The sequence below is a fragment of the Hippichthys cyanospilos genome, chromosome 20 (genome assembly GCF_059441005.1).
Source record: "Hippichthys cyanospilos isolate Australia breed blue-spotted pipefish chromosome 20, RoL_Hcya_1.0, whole genome shotgun sequence".
In the NCBI taxonomy this organism is placed as follows: domain Eukaryota; kingdom Metazoa; phylum Chordata; class Actinopteri; order Syngnathiformes; family Syngnathidae; genus Hippichthys; species Hippichthys cyanospilos.
This window is the reverse complement of record NC_142388.1, coordinates 12,579,623-12,607,154: the sequence shown is the minus strand read 5'-3', so window position 1 is coordinate 12,607,154 and position 27,532 is coordinate 12,579,623. Positions and strand designations below refer to the sequence as shown.

General features: G+C 36.5%; 2 protein-coding genes across 2 annotated transcripts in view; both read right to left on the bottom strand.

The window, feature by feature from the left end:
* Window positions 1-20,522, bottom strand: part of LOC148407440 (adhesion G protein-coupled receptor F5-like) — a 32,473-nt gene extending 11,951 nt beyond the window's left edge. The window contains exons 1-6 of the mRNA XM_088403967.1: window positions 20,418-20,522; window positions 19,223-19,418; window positions 18,974-19,132; window positions 18,272-18,304; window positions 578-718; window positions 333-494 (exon numbers count right to left, since the gene is read on the bottom strand). Of these exons, the coding sequence (XP_088260093.1) occupies window positions 333-494; window positions 578-718; window positions 18,272-18,304; window positions 18,974-19,132; window positions 19,223-19,418; window positions 20,418-20,522 (796 nt within the window). The remainder of the gene's footprint in view (window positions 1-332; window positions 495-577; window positions 719-18,271; window positions 18,305-18,973; window positions 19,133-19,222; window positions 19,419-20,417) is intronic.
* Window positions 1,432-17,719, bottom strand: LOC148407441 (uncharacterized). Its single transcript, XM_088403927.1, has 14 exons — window positions 17,590-17,719; window positions 16,798-16,893; window positions 15,224-15,277; window positions 13,027-13,049; window positions 11,292-11,430; window positions 11,013-11,186; window positions 9,152-9,205; window positions 8,785-8,958; window positions 8,082-8,135; window positions 7,716-7,889; window positions 2,927-3,076; window positions 2,689-2,850; window positions 1,651-1,704; window positions 1,432-1,457 (listed from the first exon to the last, which is right to left on the bottom strand). The coding sequence occupies exons 1-14, from the start codon at window positions 17,717-17,719 to the stop codon at window positions 1,432-1,434; spliced, it is 1,464 nt and encodes a 487-aa protein (XP_088260053.1).
* Window positions 20,523-27,532: the final 7,010 nt, after the last annotated feature.

The window sequence follows — 27,532 nt, the reverse complement described above, 5'->3', positions numbered from 1 at the left end:
TTTAGCTTGCAAAAAATCTTTTGATGAAAAGTAACTCATCATTTTGTAGAGGTATGAAATAACAAATGCGACTTCAGACCTGATTGATGATTTTGAAAAGAAAGTATATAAATCTAAATAATACAAAGAATGAGTTTCCTCTGTGCTTATGAAATGTATAAAAACACGTCTTAATGAAAATGTACGTAATTTCATAGCTGTTTAAAGTAAGATACATTACTTTCTGTTGGACATGCAGCGGCTGTGCCTGAGAAGAAGAAATATAGATAAATCAGCATCTCTGGCAAAGTAAGGAAAAGAAAAAAATCAATTTTGATAGGAGCTGCACTTACTCGGTACACATAATATCTCATCTGGGGGAATTTTGTTGATGCAGTTGCAATTGTCCATGCTGTTGTTGTTGCATGCACCAAAGGTTTCACAGATTCCACATGGCCATAGATACTCATCTCCACACTCACACCTCTGTAGACCATTAAAGTCGGAGTAGCAGACTGAAAAGAAATTGACACCATAACATTTACAAATAAAATATTTACACACAAAAAAGACCAATAAACATGAAATACATTCTCACCTGTGATCAGATTGACTTCCGTCAGTATTAATTCCATTGTGATATTCAGCGGTAAAACAGCAACACCTTGTCTTAATCGTTCAATTATTTCTGTTGGCTCACTGCTTAATGTTTGTATGTCGAAAACGGTGATTACTGATGCTGAGAAGGAGTGCAAGAAAAAGGACAGCAGGTGTTATGCATGGCACAAAAGAGGCCATCAGTTGCTACGTCACGCCTCCCATATCGCACGCTCAGTGCATCGCAGTTTTTTTTTTCATGAAAAGAAAAAAAAAAAGGTATATTGCGGAGAGACTCGCTGTGAAGATTCCCTGCATGTCAGGCAGACGAGTTAATTGTAAATTTCACACGCCAACGGGCACTCCTCGGATGTCAAACTACTGCAGTACACATATTTGTTTAAATCTTAAATGATCAAACCTTATACCACAGGTGTCAAACTCAAGGCCCGGGGGCCAAATCCAGCCTGCCACGTCATTTAATGTGGCCCGTGAATGCAAATTATCTAAGTTTCCATGACCCTTGCTAAACTCAGTTCCAAAACTTTAGCTTGTCGTGTATAATGAAAAATAAAATTGAGATTTTTTGGTTTGTTCTTTAATATAAACAATAAATGAACAAACTAGAATGCTTTACTTCTGATTTCAAAACAACTAAGCCATCAATTTGTTGTGTTGGGTAATAATACTATGAGATCATTTAAAACCGACTTGGTTTCCTCAACATATCGGCCCAATGAAGGAAGTTCTCGCTACAAAATGGCCCGAGACAAAAATGAGTTTGACACCCCTGCCTTATACAGTAACTGCAGTATTGTCCGTAAGTAGTCGGGATCATGGTGAGTCGCAATTGCCCTACGAGTAAGAACAACATTGAAACACTGAGGGAGCGAAAGATCATGTGCGAAGTACCGAGAAAACAGTATCTCTTATTCAAATTTGTGATAAAGGGGTATTTTCCCACTTCCAAGTATCTAACATCGTATGTTGTTTACTTCTACTTCTATTGTGTTTTTCCCTTGGCTTCTTTTTGAAGAACAACATGTATGTGAAATAATGCAAAGGTAGTCATACCTCTTTGCGTTTGCTGTGAGACTGTTGGTGGTGGTGTTGTACATGGGGTGATTTCTGGTCCAAAAACAATAACATAAAAACTGCTCATTATTTTCACAAGAGTCCTCATTCGATTCCATTAAGCAACAATGAATAAAATAGCGACATACTGTACGTTTGCCATTGAGAGTAACTTCTGTACACCCTATGGCACATGTGTCCAAACTAAAGGCCCGAGGGACAAATTCGGCCCAACACATCATTCTATGGAGCCCGTGAAATGCCCATGACTTTAAGTTTCTGACAAAAAAATAAAAACAATTTTGCAAGTTGTCTTTTTTTAAGAAACAACAAGCACTTTTTTTTTACCAATCCCATTTTGAACAGTTTTTACTGGCCTCTGATTTCAACACTAGGTAAATATGTGACGATCAGACTTAAATTTATATGACGTCACTGTCACAACGGCCCTCTGACAGAAACTTAAAGTACAATTTGGCTCATGATGATGGTAATAAGTTCGACACCCCTGCCCTAGGTCCTCGACTAGGTATGGGCCGATAACCATAATGGCAATGTATGGCAATGTTGTAATTCATAGTTATTTAAAATTGTCCAAAATGTCAAAACCAGTAAGTGTCTTTTTTTTCTCTTTGGCAAGAAAGTGTACAGTCGTCAACATGGAACAACAGAATCAACATACTGTACTACTAATTGAAACACATTGTAATTGAGTGATTGAGTTGTACTTAACTACGATCACTCGACGGTAGTTAATTTCAAATCAATCGTTTTTCAAAATATTGTGCATTTAGATTTTTTTTTTAATTATTTTGCACAGTAAATATTTGTTATTGCAACACATGCATGTTATGGCAGTATAACAGTTCATATAAAGAAGAAAAATGGCTACAATTTTTTTTTAAATATATATATTTTTAAGGGCTGCATTTTCAATACTTTGAAACTGCAATATTTTTGCTCAAGGTTATCATACTGTCAGATTCTGATATTGTCCCATGCATAGCCACGACATTTTAAACTTGGGATTACACTTACCTGAAATTGGTTCACAGAACCGCCAAGAAGGAATTCCATATATGCAGTCACATGTTGATGTAAAGGCATTACCACATGCACCAAAAGTGTCACAGAAGTCACATGACCATCCAAAGGAGTCCTCGCACTGACACCGGCCACCACTAGAGTTTGGATAGCAGACTAAAAAGATATTATGTTACTTAAATGTTACTTAAATTTGAGTGGGCAATAACATTTGTCCAACAGAAAATTTCACCTGTGGTCAAATTCCAGTTTATGAGTGTTAAGTCATCTGCAATCTTAAATGGTAAGGTGACATCCACAGCAGCCCTCAGTCTATTAATGAAATCTGACGGTGATGAGTCTATCAGTGTCGTGTTCACGTTGATGACAAGGTCCACTGATGCTAAAGAAGAGCACAAGAGACATGACTACAGGAACGATACCACATGAGGGCCATTCGTCATGATTTAACCCATTGTGCACATGCTTTGCAAACTAGACACGTTTCCTTTTTTTCCCCCCAGATTTTGTCAATACTTTTAAAGGCATAATTTTTTTAAAAAGTTATAAATATTTTTTCCTTCGACCAGTTAAATTGTTCAGTGGCATCAGTTCTGTCCATACATATGTAGGTTAAATTTATTACCACCCAGAAAAACATTAAAAATGTTGCGGTCTGTCTTTGTAGTCTGTGACGTGATGATGACACTTTAAGACAGCCATTAACTGGTCTCTCCCACCACTTACTGTCTTGAGGTGAAACACAAGTCAACAAAGAATTTTCTGTTTGCTGACATACCTGTAGTTTGACTGCCGCTCAACGGAACGTTGCGAAAATCGCTGGAAAATCAATGTCATAAATCCTATTAAAATGCATCTCAAAAATGGAAATTATAATGGTTATCTATGGTCCAAATTTTGGACAATAATTATTTTTGTACACGTAATCAGCTGCAATCACATAGAAATGTCAGAATTGTTGCATTTTGAAATTGTACATGAATCATCTGCGAGAAATTTCAGCTCCCTTGTCCCCAACCCCCCCCCCCCCCCCTTGATTATTTTATGATAACTTAAAATAATTCAAAGGGATTTCCATAATTTGTAACATAATGCCGCAAGGATTATGCTTATCGGTGTCAAATCCTTTGTGGATGCCATTGCATCAAGATGGGCTAGCCATGAGGGTCCGCCTTTTGGCACAATGCCTTCAAAAATGGGCAATTTGGTGGCTGAAAGTCAGTCTCTCCTGACGCCTGCTGGGATCACAGTAGGCATATAAAGCTGGTCTCCCTCAGATGGGTGGCAAATCAAAGTTGTGTTGTGCACACACTCTCACAAAGTGTCCCACTTTTAATGAAGCTGGCTTGCGTGCATCTGCAGAATTACCAACATGCGGTCTAACCTGTCTCTTTCCTTGCCAAAGGCATAGTGATCACTAAAATAGATCCTGTGGTTTTGAATGGTAAAATGATACTGCAAGAGCCCATCCATCCATTTACTTCCACTTATCCAGGGTCGGACTTCCCTTTCCCCGGCTACTTCGTCCAGCTCCTCCGGGAGAATCCAGGCCAGCCAAGAGACATAGTCAAGAGACATAGTCCCTTCAGCATGTCCTGCCTGGGGCGTCCCCGGGGCCTCCTCCCGGTGGGACATGCCGGAAAACCTCACCAGGGAGGCGTCCTAACCAGATGCCCGAACCACCTCAACTGGTCCCTCTCAACACGGAGGAGCAGTGGCTCGACATTAAATCTCTCCCGGATGACCAAGCTTCTCACCCTATCTCTAAGGGAGAGCCCAGACACCCTGTGGAGAAAACTCAATTTGGTAGCTTGTATCCTGCGAGTTTCTGAGTCGTTTCATAAGTTCTCACTCAGCGCTAAATGTATATGTTGTGAACCGTGTTTACAGAAGATCAGGAGAAATACAGGTGACATGATAACAGTTAACACAATATGTATGAGTAAAAGCGATGTGGAAAGCCAATTTCAAAGGTAAAGTTCATATTTTGTCAAAAAGAAGGTGATAACCAAATTACTTTATATGTACAATTACGACCTTTAAAACCAGTTTTTGTTTTTGTTTTCTCTTATTATTTTATACTCTGCAAAAGTGCTGACCAAATACAAGAAAAGATTCCTAAAAAATTGGCAAATTTTCTTTTTTTAAGCTAAAAAATAAATAAAATCTACCAATGGGTTAATTCATTTCTTGCCAAAAAAACAACAACAACAAAAACCTTATTCAAGACACTTTTTTCTTAAAGGGACACTGTGTAAGGATTTGAAAGTTTTTCATGACAGACAGCAGGAGATGCAGCATTTACCATTGTCCGTAGTTATAACAAACATGGCAGCCTCCGGAAAAGTGCCACCCTCGATGTAATATAATTTAATGATAACTAGACCTACGATTTATATTTAAAACATACTGTTGGTCGTATAATTTAATGATAACTAGACCTACGATTTATATTTAAAACATACTGTTGGTTGTTAAGAACACATTTATTTGCAAGTTTTTGAAATGTACAATCATTTAATGTATTCCTTTTAATGAAAAACGGTCTAAATCTTACACACTGTCCCAAGAGGAATTTGAGCTAAAAAAAAATAGTCAGAAATTGTTGTAACTTTTATGCAAATAGTAGTCTGCATAAAGTCAAACTTTAAAAAAATGTTTTAAAATGAGTTGCATTTACATGGGACTTTTCTAAGTTCGTACTTATAATGATTCACACTGACTGCTTATAACACAACATCTGGAGCAACTGGATGTTGAGTGTCTTGCTCAAGGACACATCCACAGGATCACACTGGTGTTGGGATTGAACCCACATTTTCTCAGTTGGCAGGTAAGCTCGACCACTGAGCCATGCCAAAAGTAAAAAAATATAAATAAAAATCTTCTTTCCTAAAAAATCTTGATTAAAATCTATTCCTTGTATGAGCCTAGATTTAAGAAAAACGTCCTTATGTACTGCAAAATGTAAGCAATATTTTCTAATTACTTTAAAATGACACCCATGTGAAATTAGGATTTTAAAACACCAAAATTATTTCCAGTCATTTTCTTATGCAGTTTTACCTTTGCAGTAGATACAAGTAAACATAATTCTAATACATAATTTAACTTAAATTACAGAAAAAGGTGTCTTGCTGTAAATGTTTTAAGCAATGCTTATTAGTAAGGCACTTCATATAATATTTTGTTTTTGCTGTCACACTTTTACGTTTTAGACAAAAAATGAGAATATATTTCCTCTTATTAGCCTTTTTTTAACCTACCTAAAATGGACTTTTTGCAGTGTATTATCTGGTCTTTTGTTTCATGTTTTCACTGTGCATGTTTTTGCATGACCATGACCACACGTACGGCATTTTGTGTGCGAGAATGACTTAAAGTGCTGAATACATAAAATTGACTTGAATTGTGATGTCATATCCAGTCAACCACAAGTGTGAAGAAAAAGAAGTAAGAAGTATGAAAATGACATCATTGGCACAGGTAAAAAAAAAAAACAATCAAGGTTCAGCTTGTGAACGCCACATGCCCAAACCCAGAAAACCAGGTTTGGGCCAGGTCATTGAGCACTGTTAATTGGATTTTTTTTTTTCTATTTTTACTTCATATTATCTGCTTTTTTTATTGTTTTCCCTGTGTATTTCTGCATGACCACTTTGTGCATAGGAATATTTTAAAGTGCTACATCGATAAAGTTGACTTGAATTGTGATGTCATTTTCAATCGCTAGCAATAAAAAAAGTCTTTATCCAGGTATTAATTGGACATTGGTGATGAGTGCAGAAGGAGAAGCCCTTTTAGGACGTTGAATTTGGATATTTTATATTTCCAGGGAGCAATAATAATTATTTTTTTTTATTATTATTATTTTGAGCATATAATTTTACTTAAGTTTAGTTCGGGTGCTTCCTGTGTGACGTCATTGCTGAAGCGCGAACAACTTACTAAAAATGCTAATGTCAGACGTGACACCCCAAAGCAGTAAGTTACATATTTGTTTTTATCTCAATATGTACCATATTGGCCGTAGCTAATGTGAATTTTATGTTTGTTAGTTCTATGCTGTAAATTGTTGGTGGGAAGTGTGGATGAAACCAGTAAAGATGAGCAAAGATGAACAGTGCAAGACAACTGTATACATCAATGCAAAAAATTATTGTCTCGTTTGTGGGCAAGCCAGTATATAAATAAATGATTAAAATGCATCACAGCCGAGGCTTTTTGTAAGCAAATTTTTCCTAATGAAAGGCGTTCTTAAGTACAGTACCATTGTATATCCGTTTAAAAAAAACACCAGCAGTTTTTTTTTTTTTTTTTGGGGGGGGGGGTTCATCATCAAAAAAAAAAAAAAGAGTAGAAAATATTTGTTTGAGCAGAATGTAAAAATCAATAAATGATAAAAATGCATCAAAAAATGTAACAAATACGGGAAATATGGGTTGTTATATCAAATTACATTACATTCATGTTAGCACAAGCGCTGGTGTCTTGTGTCTCTTCATGTCTGTTATATGACAACAATGTCCCCTTTTGTATCTTAAATTTTCTCACATCACCTGAGGCATTATTTCTACGCTGAGACATTTTGTCAGCACATTTTTCGTAACGAGGCGTTGATAAGTTAAGGTACCCCTATATCTCAATTTAAAAAAAAAAAACACCAGTTTTTTTGGGGTGGTCATCAAAAAAGAACGGAAACAAATACTAATTCGTGCAGAATGTACAAATCGATTCAGAAGATATATTGTCTAAGTGTGTATCTAGAAATAGATTTACAGTGAATTCAATTGCATTAAAATATTTAAATATTGCGTTAAAAGTATTAAACTGTTATGTGCGTACGATTTTATGCATGTGAAATTATGGAAAAGATGTCAAACATTTCATTTACAGTTCAATACCTTCTGTTGTTGGTCGTTGACATGAGGTGATAGCTGTGGAGAAATGAGAAAATATGCTTAGAAAAAATGGTAAGGCAAGTCTTCCTCTTTCAACAGTTTCATATAAGAGCCACTTACATGAAATTGGTTCACAGAACTGCCCAATTGGAGGAAGTCCATGTATGCAGTCACATGTTGGTGCAGTAACATTGCTGCATGCATCAAATGTGTCACAGATGTCACATGACCACCCAAATGAATCCTCACACTGACATTCATATTCTCCAGGAGAGTTTAGATTTGAAAGACAAACTAAAGAGAAATAGATGCCAATGGTCATTATTACACATTTGCAAATTTCTGAATTATACGAGCCAGTCGCATTTGTTGAATGAATAAATGAACTAAAATTCTTACTTGTGGTCAGATTCCAGTCAAGTATTAATTCATTAATATCTGTACTTAAAGTGGAGGGGGTCGTCGCCACAGCAGTCCTTAGTCTACCAATGAACTCTATTGGCACTGATGTGTTCACCATGAGGACCATGTCCACTGATGCTGAGAAGAAGCACAAGGAGATAACCAGAAATGTTCTCACATTGGGGGCATTCATCATTTGTAGCCCAGAGTTGTATTTTCAATGGGCTGCTGGCTTTGACCAGTTATTGAACATGTATATAATCATTTTAACTTAACGCATTCTTCCAAGTACAAGTCAAATTTTTTTCCCCTCATTTTCAACCCCCATCGTAGGGCAGTCGACCTATAACCGCATAACTTAAAACAGACTATTTTTTTTCCACAAATCTGTGTTTGAATACCATGGATTTAAATGTGAAATAAGTTCTATCATGTCATTTAAAAGTGTGTGTGTGTGTGTGTGTGTATATATATATATATATATATATATATATATATATATATATATATATATATATATATATATATATATATATATATATATATAGCCTCGTTATGTACGTGTGTGCGATTAGGGTGACTTCAATCTATATGTTTAAACCATTTTTGATGATTTTATGCAAGTGAATTATTGGAAAAGCTGTCATACATTTCATTTACAGTGCAATACCTTCTGTTGTTGGTCGTTGACATGAGGTGATAGCTGTGGAGAAATGACAAAATATGCTTAGAAAAAATGGTAAGGCGTGTCCTCCTCTTTCAACAGTTTCATATAAGAGGCACTTACATGAAATTGGTTCACAGAACTGCCCAATTGGAGGAAGTCCATGTATGCAGTCACATGTTGGTGTAGTAACATTGCTGCATGCATCAAATGTGTCACAGATGTCACATGACCACCCAAATGAATCCTCACACTGACACTCATATTGTCCAGTAGAGTTTAGATTTGAAAGACAAACTAAAGAGAAATAGATGCCAATGGTCATTATTAAACGTTTGCAAATTTCTGAATTTTACGAGACAGTCGCATTTGTTGAATGACTAAATATAACCAAAATTCTTACTTGTGGTCAGATTCCAGTCGAGAATTAAATCATTAATATCTGTATTTAAAGTGGAGGGGGTCATTGCCACAGTAGTCCTTAGTCTACCAATGAACTCTATTGGCACTGATGTGTTCACCATGAGGACCATGTCCACTGATGCTGAGAAAAAAAGCATAAGGAGATAACCAGAAATTTTCTCACATTTGGGGCATTCATCATTTGTAGCCCAGAGTTGTATTTTCAGTGGGCTGCTGGCTTTTCCCAATTATTATACATGTATATTATCATTTTGACTTATCGCATTCCTCCAAGTACAGAATTTTTCTCCTCATTTTCAACCCCCACCTTAGGGGGGTTGACCTATAACCACCAAACTCAAAATAGACCCATTTTTTTCCACATATCTATCCATTTTAGAGTGTTTGCACTGAACATTGCAAAATGCACTCTCGTGATGTGCCGCCAAATCGGTTCTTTGTTGTCAACAATGTTGCTCATTTTTTCAATGGACTTTGACGCGTTATGAAAACAAAAAGACGGTGATCTCCTGACTGAAGTACAGGTACTAGTATGTGTCTCTAGTATGTGTGACTGAGCGTGGGAACACTATTGCAGTACAATGGGTAAGCGCTTCTGAAAAGCTCTGATATAAAATGATGTAAACACTGCAGCTACGGTATTATCAATATATGACGACATATACATTTGAAAAAAAAACGTGAAGCACTGAAGTTGCAAAATGTGAAGTGGCAAGCGAACTCTGCAAGTAAGAAAAAACATACATTTTAAATACATGGTTAAATACATGCCTATAACTGATGGAATCTTACCTTTGCCTCAATAGAAATTCAAATTTTAATGAAATATGAGATTTTTTTTAATTTTTTGGTGGCTGTATTTCTAAATAGCTGAAACAGCTCATCCACTGAAACCCCACCTCTCACCGTGTGTCTGTCGCACCCTCTTTATGATGCCATTCTATAGCCGATCACCAAGACGGAACAACAACAAAGCTAATGCGATCAAAAATGGGTAGGAGATGTGGAGTGAATAAAAAACCCCCAAACAAGTGTTTTACTAACATTGAAATGAACTGGATTTCACAACAAAGCAAAAGCCTTTTAACTTTCAGTGCCACGGCCGGGATTTATGTTCTTTTAAAATACTTACAGTACGTTGTGTGAGAATAATGAGAATTCTCGTCAAATACGATTTTTTTATGAAAGGGTAGCTGACACCCCTGACTAATTCTTATTTAAATATTAAGACAAGTGAGCACTGTAGTTGATAAACTGTGATTTGGATGGCAGTGTTGCACAAGGTGATGAAGAAAGCCATACATAGTACACATACATTACATTGATGTGATTCAAATTAAGGAATGGAAATAAATTTTCATATGATACCACCCTTGTTTAAATAGATATCGTATAAAATATTCTGTTGGCCTTGAAAGGTAAGTGAAATTGCTTAAAAATTGGCTGGCACACTCGGTGTTGCCTTTTCCGATAACGCTTGGCACCGAAGTTGTCAAGATAGCACACACAACAACATTCAATTGTCCTATAAAATCGGTCTCCTCGGGGAATTACTACTCATAACAACAGTTCCACCCATGGATGAATTATTTAAATGTTGATTGTCAGTCCGTGTGCTCCCAAATACACTTTTTCGCCACTTGGACATATTGTACACTAAAACTTTCCAACTAATAAACGAAATGTTGCTTTTTAATTGGCCAAATCAGTAAAGTAAAATAGTCAACATCTCCTTGGAAGATGTGTGTGTAATGATTTTATGCATGTGAATTAATGGAAAAGCTGTCATACATTTAATTCATAGTGCAATACCTTCTGTTGTTGGTCGTTGACATGAGGTGATAGCTGTGGAAAAATGAGAAAATACGCTTAGAAAAATGGTAAGGCATGTCCTCCTCTTTCAACAGGTTCATATAAGAGCCACTTACATGAAATTGGTTCACAGAACTGCCCAATTGGAGGAAGTCTTTGTATGCAGTCACATGTTGGTGTAGTAACATTGCTGCATGCATCAAATGTGTCACAGATGTCACATGACCATCCAAATGAATCCTCACACTGACACTCATATTCTCCAGGAGAGTTTAGATTTGAAAGACAAACTAAAGAGAAATAGATGCCAATGGTCATTATTACACATTTGCAAATTTCTGAATTATACTAGCCAGTCGCATTTGTTGAATGAATAAATGAACCAAAATTTTTACCTGTGGTCAGATTCCAGTCGAGTATTAAATCATTAATATCTGTACTTAAAGTGGAGGGGGTCATCGACACAGTAGTCCTTAGTCTACCAATGAACTCTATTGGCACTGATGTGTTCACCATGAGGACCATGTCCACTGGCTGAGAGAAGCACAAGGAGATAACCAGAAATTTTATCACATTTGGAGCATTCATCATTTGTAGCCCAGAGTTGTATTTTCAGTGGGCTGCTGCCTTTACCCAGTTATTGTACATGTATATAATCATTTTAACTTATCGCATTCCTCCAAGTACAAGTCAAATTTTTTCACCTCATTTTCAACCCCCAACGTAGGGCAGTCGATCTATAACCGCATAACTCAAAACAGACCAATTTTTTTCCACAAATCTGTGTTTGAATAACATTAATTCAAATGTGAAATAAGTACTATCCTGTCATTTCAAAGTGTGTGTGTGTGTGTATATATATATATATATATATATATATATATATATATATATATATATATATATATATATATATATATATATATATATATACACACACGTGAATTATGTTCTTTTGAAATACTTACAGTACATTGCTAATGATGAGAATTCTAGTCAAATACGTTTCTTTATTAAGTTTTTTTTAAGCCAAATGAGCACTGTAGTTGAACTGTGATCATCGGATGGCAGTGTTGCACAAGGTGATGAAGAAAGCCATACATAGTACACATACATTATATTGATGTGATTCAAATTAAGGAATGGAAATAAATCTTTCATATAATACCACCCTTGTTTAAATAGATATTGTAAAAAATACTCTGTTGGCCTTGAAAGGTAAGTGAAATTGCTTAAAAATTGGCTGGCACTCTTGGTGTTGCCTTTTCCGATAACGCTTGGCACTGAAATTATCAAGATAGCACACACAACAACATTCAATTGTCCTATAAAATCGGTCTCCTCGGGGAATTACTACTCATAACAACAGTTCCACCCATGGGTGAATTATTTAAATGTTGATTGTCAGTCCGTGTGCTCCCAAATACACTTTTTCGCCACTTGGACATATTCTACACTAAAACTTTCCAACTAATAAACGAAATGTTGCTTTTTAATTGGCCAAATCGGTAAAGTAAAATAGTCAACATCTCCTTGGAAGATGTGTGTGTAATGATTTTATGCATGTGAATTAATGAAAAAAGCTATCATACGTTTCATTCACAGTGCAATACCTTCTGTTGTTGGTCGTTGACATGAGGAGATAGCTGTGGAGAAATGAGAAAATATGCTAAAAAGAAATATGGTAAGGCGTTTCCTCCTCTTTCAACAAGTTCATATAAGAGGCACTTACATGAAATTGGTTCACAGAACTGCCCAATTGGAGGAAGTCCATGTATGCAGTCACATGTTGGTGTAGTAACATTGCTGCATGCATCAAATGTGTCACAGATGTCACATGACCACCCAAATGAATCCTCACACTGACACTCATATTGTCCAGTAGAGTTTAGATTTGAAAGACAAACTAAAGAGAAATAGATGCCAATGGTCATTATTAAACGTTTGCAAATTTCTGAATTTTACGAGACAGTCGCATTTGTTGAATGACTAAATATAACCAAAATTCTTACTTGTGGTCAGATTCCAGTCGAGAATTAAATCATTAATATCTGTATTTAAAGTGGAGGGGGTCATTGCCACAGTAGTCCTTAGTCTACCAATGAACTCTATTGGCACTGATGTGTTCACCATGAGGACCATGTCCACTGATGCTGAGAAAAAAAGCATAAGGAGATAACCAGAAATTTTCTCACATTTGGGGCATTCATCATTTGTAGCCCAGAGTTGTATTTTCAGTGGGCTGCTGGCTTTTCCCAATTATTATACATGTATATTATCATTTTGACTTATCGCATTCCTCCAAGTACAGAATTTTTCTCCTCATTTTCAACCCCCACCTTAGGGGGGTTGACCTATAACCACCAAACTCAAAATAGACCCATTTTTTTCCACATATCTATCCATTTTAGAGTGTTTGCACTGAACATTGCAAAATGCACTCTCGTGATGTGCCGCCAAATCGGTTCTTTGTTGTCAACAATGTTGCTCATTTTTTCAATGGACTTTGACGCGTTATGAAAACAAAAAGACGGTGATCTCCTGACTGAAGTACAGGTACTAGTATGTGTCTCTAGTATGTGTGACTGAGCGTGGGAACACTATTGCAGTACAATGGGTAAGCGCTTCTGAAAAGCTCTGATATAAAATGATGTAAACACTGCAGCTACGGTATTATCAATATATGACGACATATACATTTGAAAAAAAAACGTGAAGCACTGAAGTTGCAAAATGTGAAGTGGCAAGCGAACTCTGCAAGTAAGAAAAAACATACATTTTAAATACATGGTTAAATACATGCCTATAACTGATGGAATCTTACCTTTGCCTCAATAGAAATTCAAATTTTAATGAAATATGAGATTTTTTTTAATTTTTTGGTGGCTGTATTTCTAAATAGCTGAAACAGCTCATCCACTGAAACCCCACCTCTCACCGTGTGTCTGTCGCACCCTCTTTATGATGCCATTCTATAGCCGATCACCAAGACGGAACAACAACAAAGCTAATGCGATCAAAAATGGGTAGGAGATGTGGAGTGAATAAAAAACCCCCAAACAAGTGTTTTACTAACATTGAAATGAACTGGATTTCACAACAAAGCAAAAGCCTTTTAACTTTCAGTGCCACGGCCGGGATTTATGTTCTTTTAAAATACTTACAGTACGTTGTGTGAGAATAATGAGAATTCTCGTCAAATACGATTTTTTTATGAAAGGGTAGCTGACACCCCTGACTAATTCTTATTTAAATATTAAGACAAGTGAGCACTGTAGTTGATAAACTGTGATTTGGATGGCAGTGTTGCACAAGGTGATGAAGAAAGCCATACATAGTACACATACATTACATTGATGTGATTCAAATTAAGGAATGGAAATAAATTTTCATATGATACCACCCTTGTTTAAATAGATATCGTATAAAATATTCTGTTGGCCTTGAAAGGTAAGTGAAATTGCTTAAAAATTGGCTGGCACACTCGGTGTTGCCTTTTCCGATAACGCTTGGCACCGAAGTTGTCAAGATAGCACACACAACAACATTCAATTGTCCTATAAAATCGGTCTCCTCGGGGAATTACTACTCATAACAACAGTTCCACCCATGGATGAATTATTTAAATGTTGATTGTCAGTCCGTGTGCTCCCAAATACACTTTTTCGCCACTTGGACATATTGTACACTAAAACTTTCCAACTAATAAACGAAATGTTGCTTTTTAATTGGCCAAATCAGTAAAGTAAAATAGTCAACATCTCCTTGGAAGATGTGTGTGTAATGATTTTATGCATGTGAATTAATGGAAAAGCTGTCATACATTTAATTCATAGTGCAATACCTTCTGTTGTTGGTCGTTGACATGAGGTGATAGCTGTGGAAAAATGAGAAAATACGCTTAGAAAAATGGTAAGGCATGTCCTCCTCTTTCAACAGGTTCATATAAGAGCCACTTACATGAAATTGGTTCACAGAACTGCCCAATTGGAGGAAGTCTTTGTATGCAGTCACATGTTGGTGTAGTAACATTGCTGCATGCATCAAATGTGTCACAGATGTCACATGACCATCCAAATGAATCCTCACACTGACACTCATATTCTCCAGGAGAGTTTAGATTTGAAAGACAAACTAAAGAGAAATAGATGCCAATGGTCATTATTACACATTTGCAAATTTCTGAATTATACTAGCCAGTCGCATTTGTTGAATGAATAAAATGAACCAAAATTTTTACCTGTGGTCAGATTCCAGTCGAGTATTAAATCATTAATATCTGTACTTAAAGTGGAGGGGGTCATCGACACAGTAGTCCTTAGTCTACCAATGAACTCTATTGGCACTGATGTGTTCACCATGAGGACCATGTCCACTGATGCTGAGAGAAGCACAAGGAGATAACCAGAAATTTTATCACATTTGGAGCATTCATCATTTGTAGCCCAGAGTTGTATTTTCAGTGGGCTGCTGCCTTTACCCAGTTATTGTACATGTATATAATCATTTTAACTTATCGCATTCCTCCAAGTACAAGTCAAATTTTTTCACCTCATTTTCAACCCCCAACGTAGGGCAGTCGATCTATAACCGCATAACTCAAAACAGACCAATTTTTTTCCACAAATCTGTGTTTGAATAACATTAATTCAAATGTGAAATAAGTACTATCCTGTCATTTCAAAGTGTGTGTGTGTGTGTATATATATATATATATATATATATATATATATATATATATATATATATATATATATATATATATATATATATATATACACACACGTGAATTATGTTCTTTTGAAATACTTACAGTACATTGCTAATGATGAGAATTCTAGTCAAATACGTTTCTTTATTAAGTTTTTTTTAAGCCAAATGAGCACTGTAGTTGAACTGTGATCATCGGATGGCAGTGTTGCACAAGGTGATGAAGAAAGCCATACATAGTACACATACATTATATTGATGTGATTCAAATTAAGGAATGGAAATAAATCTTTCATATAATACCACCCTTGTTTAAATAGATATTGTAAAAAATACTCTGTTGGCCTTGAAAGGTAAGTGAAATTGCTTAAAAATTGGCTGGCACTCTTGGTGTTGCCTTTTCCGATAACGCTTGGCACTGAAATTATCAAGATAGCACACACAACAACATTCAATTGTCCTATAAAATCGGTCTCCTCGGGGAATTACTACTCATAACAACAGTTCCACCCATGGGTGAATTATTTAAATGTTGATTGTCAGTCCGTGTGCTCCCAAATACACTTTTTCGCCACTTGGACATATTCTACACTAAAACTTTCCAACTAATAAACGAAATGTTGCTTTTTAATTGGCCAAATCGGTAAAGTAAAATAGTCAACATCTCCTTGGAAGATGTGTGTGTAATGATTTTATGCATGTGAATTAATGAAAAAAGCTATCATACGTTTCATTCACAGTGCAATACCTTCTGTTGTTGGTCGTTGACATGAGGAGATAGCTGTGGAGAAATGAGAAAATATGCTAAAAAGAAATATGGTAAGGTGTTTCCTCCTCTTTCAACAAGTTCATATAAGAGGCACTTACATGAAATTGGTTCACAGAACTGCCCAATTGGAGGAAGTCCATGTATGCAGTCACATGTTGGTGCAGTAACATTGCTGCATGCATCAAATGTGTCGCAGATGTCACATGACCACCCAAATGAATCCTCACACTGACACTCATATTCTCCAGGAGAGTTTAGATTTGAAAGACAAACTAAAAAGAAATAGATGCCAATGGTCATTATTAAACAATTGCAAATTTCTGAAATGTACAAGCCAGTAGCATTTGCTGAATGAATAAATGAACCAAAATTATTACCTGTGGTCAGATTCCAGGCGAGTCTTAAATCATTTATAGCTGTACCTAAGGTGGACGGTGTCGTCGCCACAGCAGTCCTGAGTGTACCAATGAACTCTATTGGCAGCGATGTGTTCACCATGAGGACCATGTCCACTGATGCTGAGAAGGAGCACAGGAAATAACCATATTTTTTTCACATTTGGGACATTCATCATTTTGTAGCCTGGAGTTGTATATATATATATATATATATATATATATATATATATATATATATATATATATATATATATATATATATATATATATATATATATATATATATATATACAGCCTCGTTATGTACGTGTGTGTGTGATTTGGGTGACTTCAATCTGTATGATGAAACTGTTTTTTGATGATTTTATGCATGTGAATTAATGGAAAAGCTGTCATACGTTTCATTCACAGTGCAATACCTTCTGTTGTTGGTCGTTGACATGAGGTGATAGCTGTGGAGAAATGAAAAAATATGCTAAGAAAAAACTGGTAAGGTGAGTCCTCTTCTTTCAACAGGTTCACATAAGAGCCACTTACATGAAATTGGTTCACAGAACTGCCCAATTGGAGGAAGTCTTTGTATGCAGTCACATGTTGGTGCAGTAACATTGCTGCATGCATCAGATGTGTCGCAGATGTCACATGACCACCCAAATGAATCCTCACACTGACACTCATATTCTCCAGGAGTGTTTAGATTTGAAAGGCAAACTAAAGAGAAATAAATGCCAACGGTCATTAATAAACAATTGCAAAATACTGAAATGGACAAGCCAGTAGGATTTGTTGAAAGACTAAATGAAAAAAAATTCTTACTTGTGGTCAGATTCCAGTCGAGTCTTAAATCAATTATATCTGTATCTAAGGTGGAGGGGGTCGTCGCCACAGCAGTCCTGAGTGTATCAATGAACTCTATTGGCTGCGATGTGTTCACCATGAGGACCATGTCCACTGATGCTGAGGAGCACAGGAGATAACCAGAATTTTTTTTTTACATTTGTGGCGCTCATCATTTGTAACCCAGAGTTGTATTTTTCATAGGACTGCTGGCTTTACCCTGTTATTATGCTTGTATTTGATCATTTTACCTTTTTCTCTGAGTACAAGTCAAGTTTATTTTCCTCATTTTCAACCCCCACATCAACTTATAACTGCAAAACAGACCAATTTTTTCCACATATCTGTGTTTGAATAACATTACTTCAAATGCTAATATCATGTCATTTACAAGACTAAAAAAATAGTGTGTGTGTGTGTTTCTGTGTGTCTGTATATATACAGATGTATGTATGTAATGGATGGATGGATGGATGGATGGATGGATGGATGGATGGATGGATGGGTGGGTGGGTAAGTAGGTAGGTAGATAGATAGATAGATAGATAGATAGATAGATAGATAGATAGATAGATAGATAGATAGATAGATAGATAGATAGATAGATAGATAGATAGATAGATAGATAGATAGATAGATAGATAGATAGATATGGTAGTACCTGTTGTAAGTTGTGTTGGAAATGTGATGAAACCTGTAAAGCACAAACAGTTATCAAACTAAACAAATGATGGCTATTATAATGCATTACAACACAAAAGAGCATTCAGGCCACATACTCAAGTACAGTAGGGAAAAATGATGGCTTATTTTCAAGAAAGAAAAACTCATAATTGTCACTGTTAAATGAATTGAAAGCATCAGCCTAGCTTAAATGAGTGTAACCATCACTAGACAATGTCCACCTTCTTTCAAAATAAATACAGTATATGGTAATAATAATAAAACAATCTCATAGAAATATCATGTTCACTCCTAAAAGAATAATTTACAGTGAAAACCATCACTGGCACACCTTCTTTGAAGTCACTAAATAATTGGACAAACGAAGGATTCCTTCCTTCTTTCTTTCTCGTCGTATAATAAAGCACAAACATGTTCTTAACTTCCTCCTAACTCCAGACAAACTAAACTCATTGTTAAGGGTCCGCAAATGTTAAACTATGCAGGACGCTGGATCAAAATCTTTGTGAAACTTTGTTATTTTGTAATGTGATTTTTTTTTGTTTTTGTTTTTTTTTTTGCTCTTGGAGGAGCAGGAGGATTGGGCTCATTACCATATCTACTTTTGGACTTGTTCAAAAAGCAAGTTGTTATGTCGGTGTTACTATTAGTGGAACTGTTTCAAAGAAGCATCACTTACGCGGTTTACAGTACTGCCCATTTGGAATTCCATTTACACAGTTACAGGTTGGTGTGAGGGCGTTGTTGCATGCACCATAAATGTCACAAATGTCCTCAGACCAAAACAACATATCTTCACAATGACACTGATATTCTCCAGTAGAGTTCGGATAGCAGGCTAAAAGGAAATGGATATGGCAGAATTACCAAAAAGATTGATTAAATTGATTGAAATACAAAACACCTTGAGAGCCCGGAGAATTCTTACCCGTGGTCAAATTAAAACCTGCCACCAGCAATGAACCATCTGTGCTGTTGTATCGCAAGGCACCGGTAATTTCCAAAACCTCCCTCAGTCGATTAATGAAGTCTACTGACATCATGTTTAGAGTGCCAGTCAAGACGAAAATGTCCAGTAATGCTCTGGAGCAATATGCACTCGAACAGTTTCCTATGTCTTGGATCTGAAGTCCAATTGTGGCTGAAACGGAAATATTGTGGGTCCTTAATTTCAGTCACAATTAAAAAAAAATACTAAAAAGAGGAGGAAAACTGTGTCAGTTTCAACCCATGCTTTATTAAGCACATGCTTTACTTAGCACACACATTTAATGCTCCACCCTAGTTAAGTCCTCAAAAATATTACTCACCATTCCTTTTGGCTCTGTTATGACTGTGGGTGTGTTTTCTGTGTATCAGCTCCTGGGAAGTATAAAACCATATATAATAAATATCAATAAACCTGTATCAATAAATGGTAATTTTCTTCTGTTTTGCTGCTTGACTATTAATATATAAAATAAGTTTCCATCAATCTCAGAAAATTTTCCTGGTCCTGAGGAAGAAAGCAGCCGTAGATCATCACACACAAACAAATGCTTTATTGCTTGTCTTTAATGTTCCTTTTATCAAATTCTGCACCAGATGTTTGAACGTACAGTACAGTACCACCTAATCCCAAGGACTGGCATTTTTACCATAATGCCAGGTGGGTTTTGACTTGTACATGCACAATAAAAAACACAACATTTACCAATCTGCTCAGAAGTCAAGTAAATATTTGTAATCTTTGTGGTTTTATTAGTGTAGCCGCCGTTCATGATTTTTCCATAATATCACAACGTACCAACTTGCACATGTGCAATCACTGTGATGAAAAAACTGTAGACCAGAAATTATGTAATACAGACATTATAATACAGTACAACCATCAATTTGCACATTAAAAAGTTAATAACCTTAGCAATATGGGGAAAAATATGAGATGTTTTTGCATTTAGCCTACAAAAAGTACGTTTTGCAATTTATTCACAAACTTGTTTGATAGTTTTTGCCCGTCAAAAATGTTTAGCAAAAACGACTTTATAATTACGTGGATATTATCATTCCATAAATGCATCCAATTTGTAGGTCAATAATACTTTATGTGTTTGCAAGTCATCTTCGTTGCTTTGAATTCTTACTTTCAAAAATAAATTTGAAGACTGTGTGTAGTCCGTGTTGTGGTAAAAGATGAAGGATCCAAGAAAAACGAGATAGATGAATCGAAATGCCTTCAGTAGTTTCATTCCGACTGTAAAGAAGAACTGAAATCACAGTAGAAATAAAATAAAATTGTAACACTGAAAACCATCCATCATTTTTTATTGCGCTTTTTATGTTGGCTAAGACATCACATACAACAAGAAAGAATAGAAAGAAGGTAAAAGGTTTGTATTTACCTGTGGTATTCTTGTTACTGACGAAAGCTCTTATTTTGCCAAACACCTGAAGAAATGCGAGTCAGTCGCGAGCCATCGTGTATACCGCATGTGTCCGAGTTAATTACCGGTCTGACGGGTTCAGTTGCTACAAACATGGAACCATTAGGATTATTCAGCGTTCTTGTCGTGATCATTCCAATTAGAAATTTAGTTCCTTCTTCCTTGATGTTCACACTACTCATTACTGACAGGGAAACTTTAATGCGACTCTAAGGCGTGCGGACTCAATTGTTAGGGTGTGTATGAGGCCATTTAAACTTTCGGTATTGTTGTGCTGCATTTGTTTAAACCAGGGGTTTCATAAAGAGTCATGAATATTTTCACAATTTAAAATAAAATTAATTGAACACAAATATCTGTTTTTGTTGTTAATACCCCCAATGTTCTGTTATTCCTTGATGTTTCACTGGCTTCTATCTACATAGATAGGCAGCAAACAGAAAATTAGTGTAACTCTTCTTTAATTTATTTGTGTCAGTAGTACAGCTCTCACTCATTTATATTGTAAAACTGTAAAGCTAAGAAAATATGTTATTTATGTCAATGTCATTTTAACGATGGTCTGTGGTGGGAAGAAGTACGCTAATTAATAGCCAGTATCTGTAAAGTGCTAGTGCATGAATTTACGTATTTGCCGTGTCAGCTTGTGCAAAATATTGAGATGAGTGTCCTATTCTATTCCTTCTTGCTCTTGGGGCTTTGTTTGCTTGCAACGCATTTTGGCAAGTACAGTGATCGCTCCTACTTCGCGGTCTCAGATATCGCGGTCTCAGTACTTTGCGTTTTTTTCCAGGAAAAATAAAAAATATTTCAGAATAAAAAATCATTTAAAAAATGTGCAAAAATGTACAAAAATTGAGAAAAAGCACAAAAAGTACATTATACAGTACTGTATTAACCAAATAACGAAGTGATATTAGTTAATAACTATGTTAAGAATTCTTCAAGCGTTAGAGTTCGTGATGGTTTATATCTTAATTTGAAATGCATACTTTTAATTTGTCGGGTCGCGTTGCATTTCCGTTTCCTGTTTTACGTTCTCTGTGCTCATTCAGTTAGTTAAGGTGACATCATAAATGACAACGTAAGCTCATATTTATAGTTTATTATCATTTATGTTGATAACGCACGTTACTGCCTATGTTTAGTAAGCGATGAGTGTTTATTCTGTTTATGTGTTCGTTTGTGTAGAGGTTGCACTTTATAGTTAGTAGTTGTTATTAGTTGTTGCTAACCCGCTAATGTCAGCTAAAAATACGGTAAATTCATAAATTAAGTGTTTATATGTTAGTTTACTGACTTTAAGATTGTTGTTTATTTATTATTCAACAGATACTACATGATACACCATACTTGAGTCAAAATAAATGTGAAGTTCAACGTGATGACTTGCATACTTTTTCACTGGAGTCTTGGTGCAAACCAGTCCTGAGAACAAATTCTCAACAAACTAAGTAATATTAGTTATTTAATGAATATACAATAATGTTAATAAGGATAATGTAATGTTCAATAGTAGGAGAAAGGAAATAAAATAGGCAAAAAATACAAAAAAAAAGGATTGTTTATGGTTAGTGCAGCTATATTGGGGCGTACATAGAAATCTAGGAACTGATACCCTACTTCGCGGGGGGTTGACAGCCCCCATTAACCGCGAAGTAGGGGGAATCACTGTATTTATCATAAGGAAAATGGGTATTTTTTACTAGCTCATCGGCTGTTTCTGGCCATAGAATGTCAGTTACAGCTATGAAATCCCACTCAGTGTGAATCTGAGAAATACTACCAACTGCAAACCCAACTGAAAAAATGAAACACATTTCTACATGCTAACTCTCTGGCAGTGTCATTGATAGCCACTATTCTTGTATGGTATGCTTGCAGGAAGAAGACAGCCCTAAAAAGGCATGCAAATCCGTTTTTGCCAAGCTTTCCTGGCATGTTGCCAGTCAAATTAAGTGAACCGAAGGCACTTTTGGTTTCACTTCATATTCAACAGCTTTTTTGCAAGTTACATCAATAATAATAGGAAAAATAACTCTTGAAGTTGACTAGAAAATGAGAATGTATACAGCTAACTAACAAACATCATCTTATAGGTAAAAGTAAGAGAATGACACATTGACCTAAAAGGAGACCAGATGATGAAAAATATTAGAAAGAACAAGGTTAACCACACGAGAAATCATAAAATGGGCATCTACGGAGAGAGTAATAATTTAACCAAGGAGAGGAATGGCATGGTACATCTTCAATGACGTTGCTCCACCATGAAAATAGTTCACTCGCATAATAATGAGGGTGTTTCCACCCAGCTTGTCAATAGACAATGGTGTTTAATAACTGTTGGCTTGCATTCCAAAGAAATGATACAAAGCAGACTTGGAGCATAGATGGCTGAGTTTTCCGCTACATCTCAGGTTGGTCACTCCTAATGAAGCCCTTGTTGCATGAACTGATTAAGCACACTCAGATGAGGGTGAAGACAACCAGAATAGTCAAATTTCATTGATTCAAAACCTTGATGAAGAAATCACCTGGAAGAATTCATTCATTAGTGGGGATACGTGGCAAGGAAAATGGATGGATTGGTGCGTCAGCTCTTGGTGTTCCCCTTGTGATTTTATTTGTGTGTTGCAGAAAGTTGGAATTCTTTGCCTAAGGGGGCAGAGTCACTGGCTGTGCACCTGCTTGAAATCAATCGTTGTCAGATCACTTAAGTCACGGGTGTCAAAGTCAAGGCCCGGGGGCCATATCCGGCCCGCCACCTCACTCTTTGTGGCCCTTGAAATGCTGATGTGACTTCAGGTTTCAGACTAAAATACCAAAATTGCAAGTTGTCTTTAACTTTTAAAAATTTTGTGGAAGAAAAGCAAACATTTTCTTATTCTCCAAATCCCGGCTTCTGATATCAAATGTGTGATCAACACACTTAAAATGTATTTGAATTCACAGTCATTCCGGCCCTCTGACAGAACCTATCACTACAATGCGGCCCAAAATAAAAATTTGTTTGACACCACTGACTTAAGTATAGCCGGAACAGGAGAATGATGCAGGATGCTTGTCTGAATAAAAATATGACAAAAACCAAGGAGGAATGTTATTTATCAAATACAGTAAAACCTCGAGATATGGTCGCTTCTGTATTTTTTTATTGTATTATGAAAATTAGTCAGCACATAAAAGTGTTACAGGTGGGTTCGCTCAGGGGTCTTGCTCTCCGGTATCGGCCTGCTTTGTTTCTTTTTCCCCTGTGTTTCCTGGCATCTTTTTTTTAGGTGTGCCCCATCAGTGAAAGGATTGGTCGGCCATTATTGGCTGCTGCTGATTGGCAGGTCGCACACCTGCTATATATTGAACTGAGATGGCAGGCAACTTCCTCGTCCTCCTTCGCTCCCAACCAGCCACGCATTTGTACAAATAGTTATGGAAACCGAGCAGTAGGGGTGACGCGCAGTTTTTGTTGTACATTTTCTTTCCTCCTGTTTTTGGAGCTAGGGAGGTAAGCCTATTGTCTTTTGGTTATTTTGTTTGCTAGGTTAGTTTGGTTATTGCCCTGACAGATTATTTTGTTTGTTGTTTTGGCCTTGGTTCACCCTGAGTTAATTGTTCCTATCTTTCAGTAACCCTTTTGTCATGTAATTAAATACTGTATATCTTTTGTTTTCAAACATCTGGTTTATCGGCTGGCTGCTTGGGAGTTGGGGAAGGCGGGGCCCATTACCTATGTTGTGTCCTAGGCCCCTAGACTGGGACATAACAAAAGAAACAAAACTTGAAATCTCAAAATTCCAATTTGTGTTGAATGCAATATGAGGTTATACAGCCCGTTAATATGGCTGCTCATTTGGAAGGTTTAGGAGTCAGATATTAGAATTTTTTTTCTTGATATTACAAAAATTAGTCAGCATGTATAAGAAATATAGCCACTTATGCTTGGGGAAAATATGCAAACTTCACACAGGAAGGCTGGAGCCAGCTCGATTTGGATTCGGGTACCTTAACTGTGAGGTGAACTTGCTAACCATTGCGCCACCTGAGTCACCCCTAAAAGAAACTAAATGAAATTAAACAAAAAACTTGAAATCCTCAAATTCCCATTTGTGTTAAAAGCAACAGGAAATCCTACAGCCCAGTACTCTGGCTGCTCTTTTCAGAGTTTTTAGTTTAGGAGTCGGATAATATTGCGCTTCTCAGGAACACATACACGAGCTCTCTGTGGATGACGAGAAATTAATACAATGGCAGAAACAAAGGAAGTGCCATCTTCGTAATATAAAGTTTTCTTTTTCTGCTGTTTGCCCTCTTTCTCTGCTGCTGCTTTTGCTTTGGAATATCCGCTCACTCAAAAAGTAATGTAACATTTTTTAAGCAATTGGAATTATTTACATGTAAAACATGACTCACAATATGACAAAAATCATGTTATGAAAGCCACTCCAAAGCAGATTGATTAAATAAATAAAGTGTTTTTAAAACAATAACACTATATATTGAAAACTGAACATCTTATTGCAAGTGAGTATTGCGCCACTCTGTTAGCAAAAAAAAAAAAAAATCGATATCATCGCCCAGCACTATTAGTCATGTGTTGATGAGGTGTGATGGAGAGTACAAATCAAAGTCGAGGCCCGGGGGCCAGATCTGGCCCACCACATCCTTTTATGTGGCCCACAGAATGCTGGTTGGACTTGATTTCTGGTTAAAACACCAAATGTGACGCTCTGTGACACCGGAAATAACGGGAGTGGCTGGACCCAACAGACACTGAACTGAAGTATCAAATGAGCAAAACGTTGAAAAACAAAAGGAGCACGTAACACGCTACCAGGATTAGAAAACAAGAAAATCAAAACACGACATGGGTCAAATGGAGAACAAAAAATGGCAGAGACAAAAAGTGTCAATGCAAATATAACACGTGTGGAACAAACCACGGGAGGGACGGAACCCACAGGGCCGCAACGTCAAAATAATGCCAAATAAAAGTAGCAAAGTAAAGCGCTCGGAAAAACTGCAGGGATGATTAGTAACAACAATTGATACGCGGAGAATACTCACGGAGTACAAAGTGGCACCAGAGAAACAACAGGGAGGGTACGCAAACATGCAGTAGATAGGAACTTAGAAAAACTTGGATTCAGGAAGTGCTAACAAGACGGATGTTCAGAGAATAATCTGACGTCGTCACCCTGCCCCGGCTGCGCTTAAATAGAGGTGATGGATATTGAGAACAGAGGGGTTCCACCCCTCACTCAAAGACAGGGTCGTCCTGCAATAAAACAGAGTCCTCAACACAGTCATACCGGCCCTCAGAAACAATACTGTAACAACAATGTGGCCTGCGATGGGAATGAGTGCGACACCCTTGGTGTAGACAGAATGAAACACTGTGTCACTGACACCTACTGGACTTTAAAAATCCTGCAGGCAACCCACTTGACAGACTGAACTGACACTGATTCATGACTTTCTGTATGCAATATCGTTTAAGTCTATGCATATATAATGTATAATTCAGTATCTTTAAATAATGTGAACGTGTATCAATGCGAAAATCTAAGAGAAAATAATGAGGATGCTTGGACTTTTTGTCTTTACAAATCTTTATTCTAAAAATGAGTCAATTGGATGCAATCCACTCTCTCTTTCAATTTCATTATCGTTCTTTTTCTTATGGACGCCATGATCTACAGGACATGATTTTGTAATTACAGCCAAACTCATGACAGTGAAAAGTCACTTAAATGTCGCCATTTTGGATCTGATGTCGACGATTGAAAAGGAGGAAAGGACAGAGTTATTCTGTAGTATTGAGTGGGAACTTTCATGCATTTGCACTATTGTGGGCTTCCAGTTTCCGTAGGTTCGGTTGCAAGGTCACTAATGTAATATAGTCGTAGAAAATGTAATGCATACGTTTTTTTTCCGGGTTCGGGAATTTCCATTTGACAGAGGTCCATAGTTGGGAGTACTTACTGTATTTGTTTATATTTCAATTTACTCTTCCTTTTCACATGAACGAAAGGGTTTTTAGTAGTAATTCTTTTGCTGCCCCGAGAGTCCATGGCACACTTAGCATCTGCCAATTCTGACTAATAGGCGAGCTTGCACTGGCTGAAGGGAACTAACTTACAAAACAAGAAAAATTAAACAAAAGAACAAAAGTCAACAAGAAGTAGATGAGATGTATTTAATCTTGTAACCAAAGGTTTGTGATACACCGTATTTTCCGGACTATAAGCCGCACCGGTATATAAGCCGCAGAAGCAAAAATTGACCCCCCCCCCCAAAAAAAACATATTTTGCCACGGATAAGCCGCACTGGACTATAAGCCGCAGGTCATAACATCAGATATTTATGCAAAAAGATGGTATATAAAAGTTTTAATTTCTTTATATATATATATATATATATATATATATATATATATATATATATATATTTGTTTATTTATTTTAATAGTCTACCAACTGCAACATTTCTAACAGCATTCTGTCTCCCATTGTTTAATTGATAGATTAATTTCATAAACTTTGGCCACACTGCACATAAATAATATATAGAATCATAATATTATAAATACAATCTTATATACTGTATACTGTATATCAAACACAAACTTTTATACAAGATCTTTATGCCGTCCTCACTCCTAAGCGTCTGTATTTTTTTGCTAGCTAGACGGCTGGTTAACGACGTTTCAAACAACCAAACTGTCTCTCCTTTTGCTCTGGTTTATTTGAACAATGGCCATTGACCATTAAACTCTTTAGGTCGCCGTAAAACTAAAAAAATAAAACATGTAATC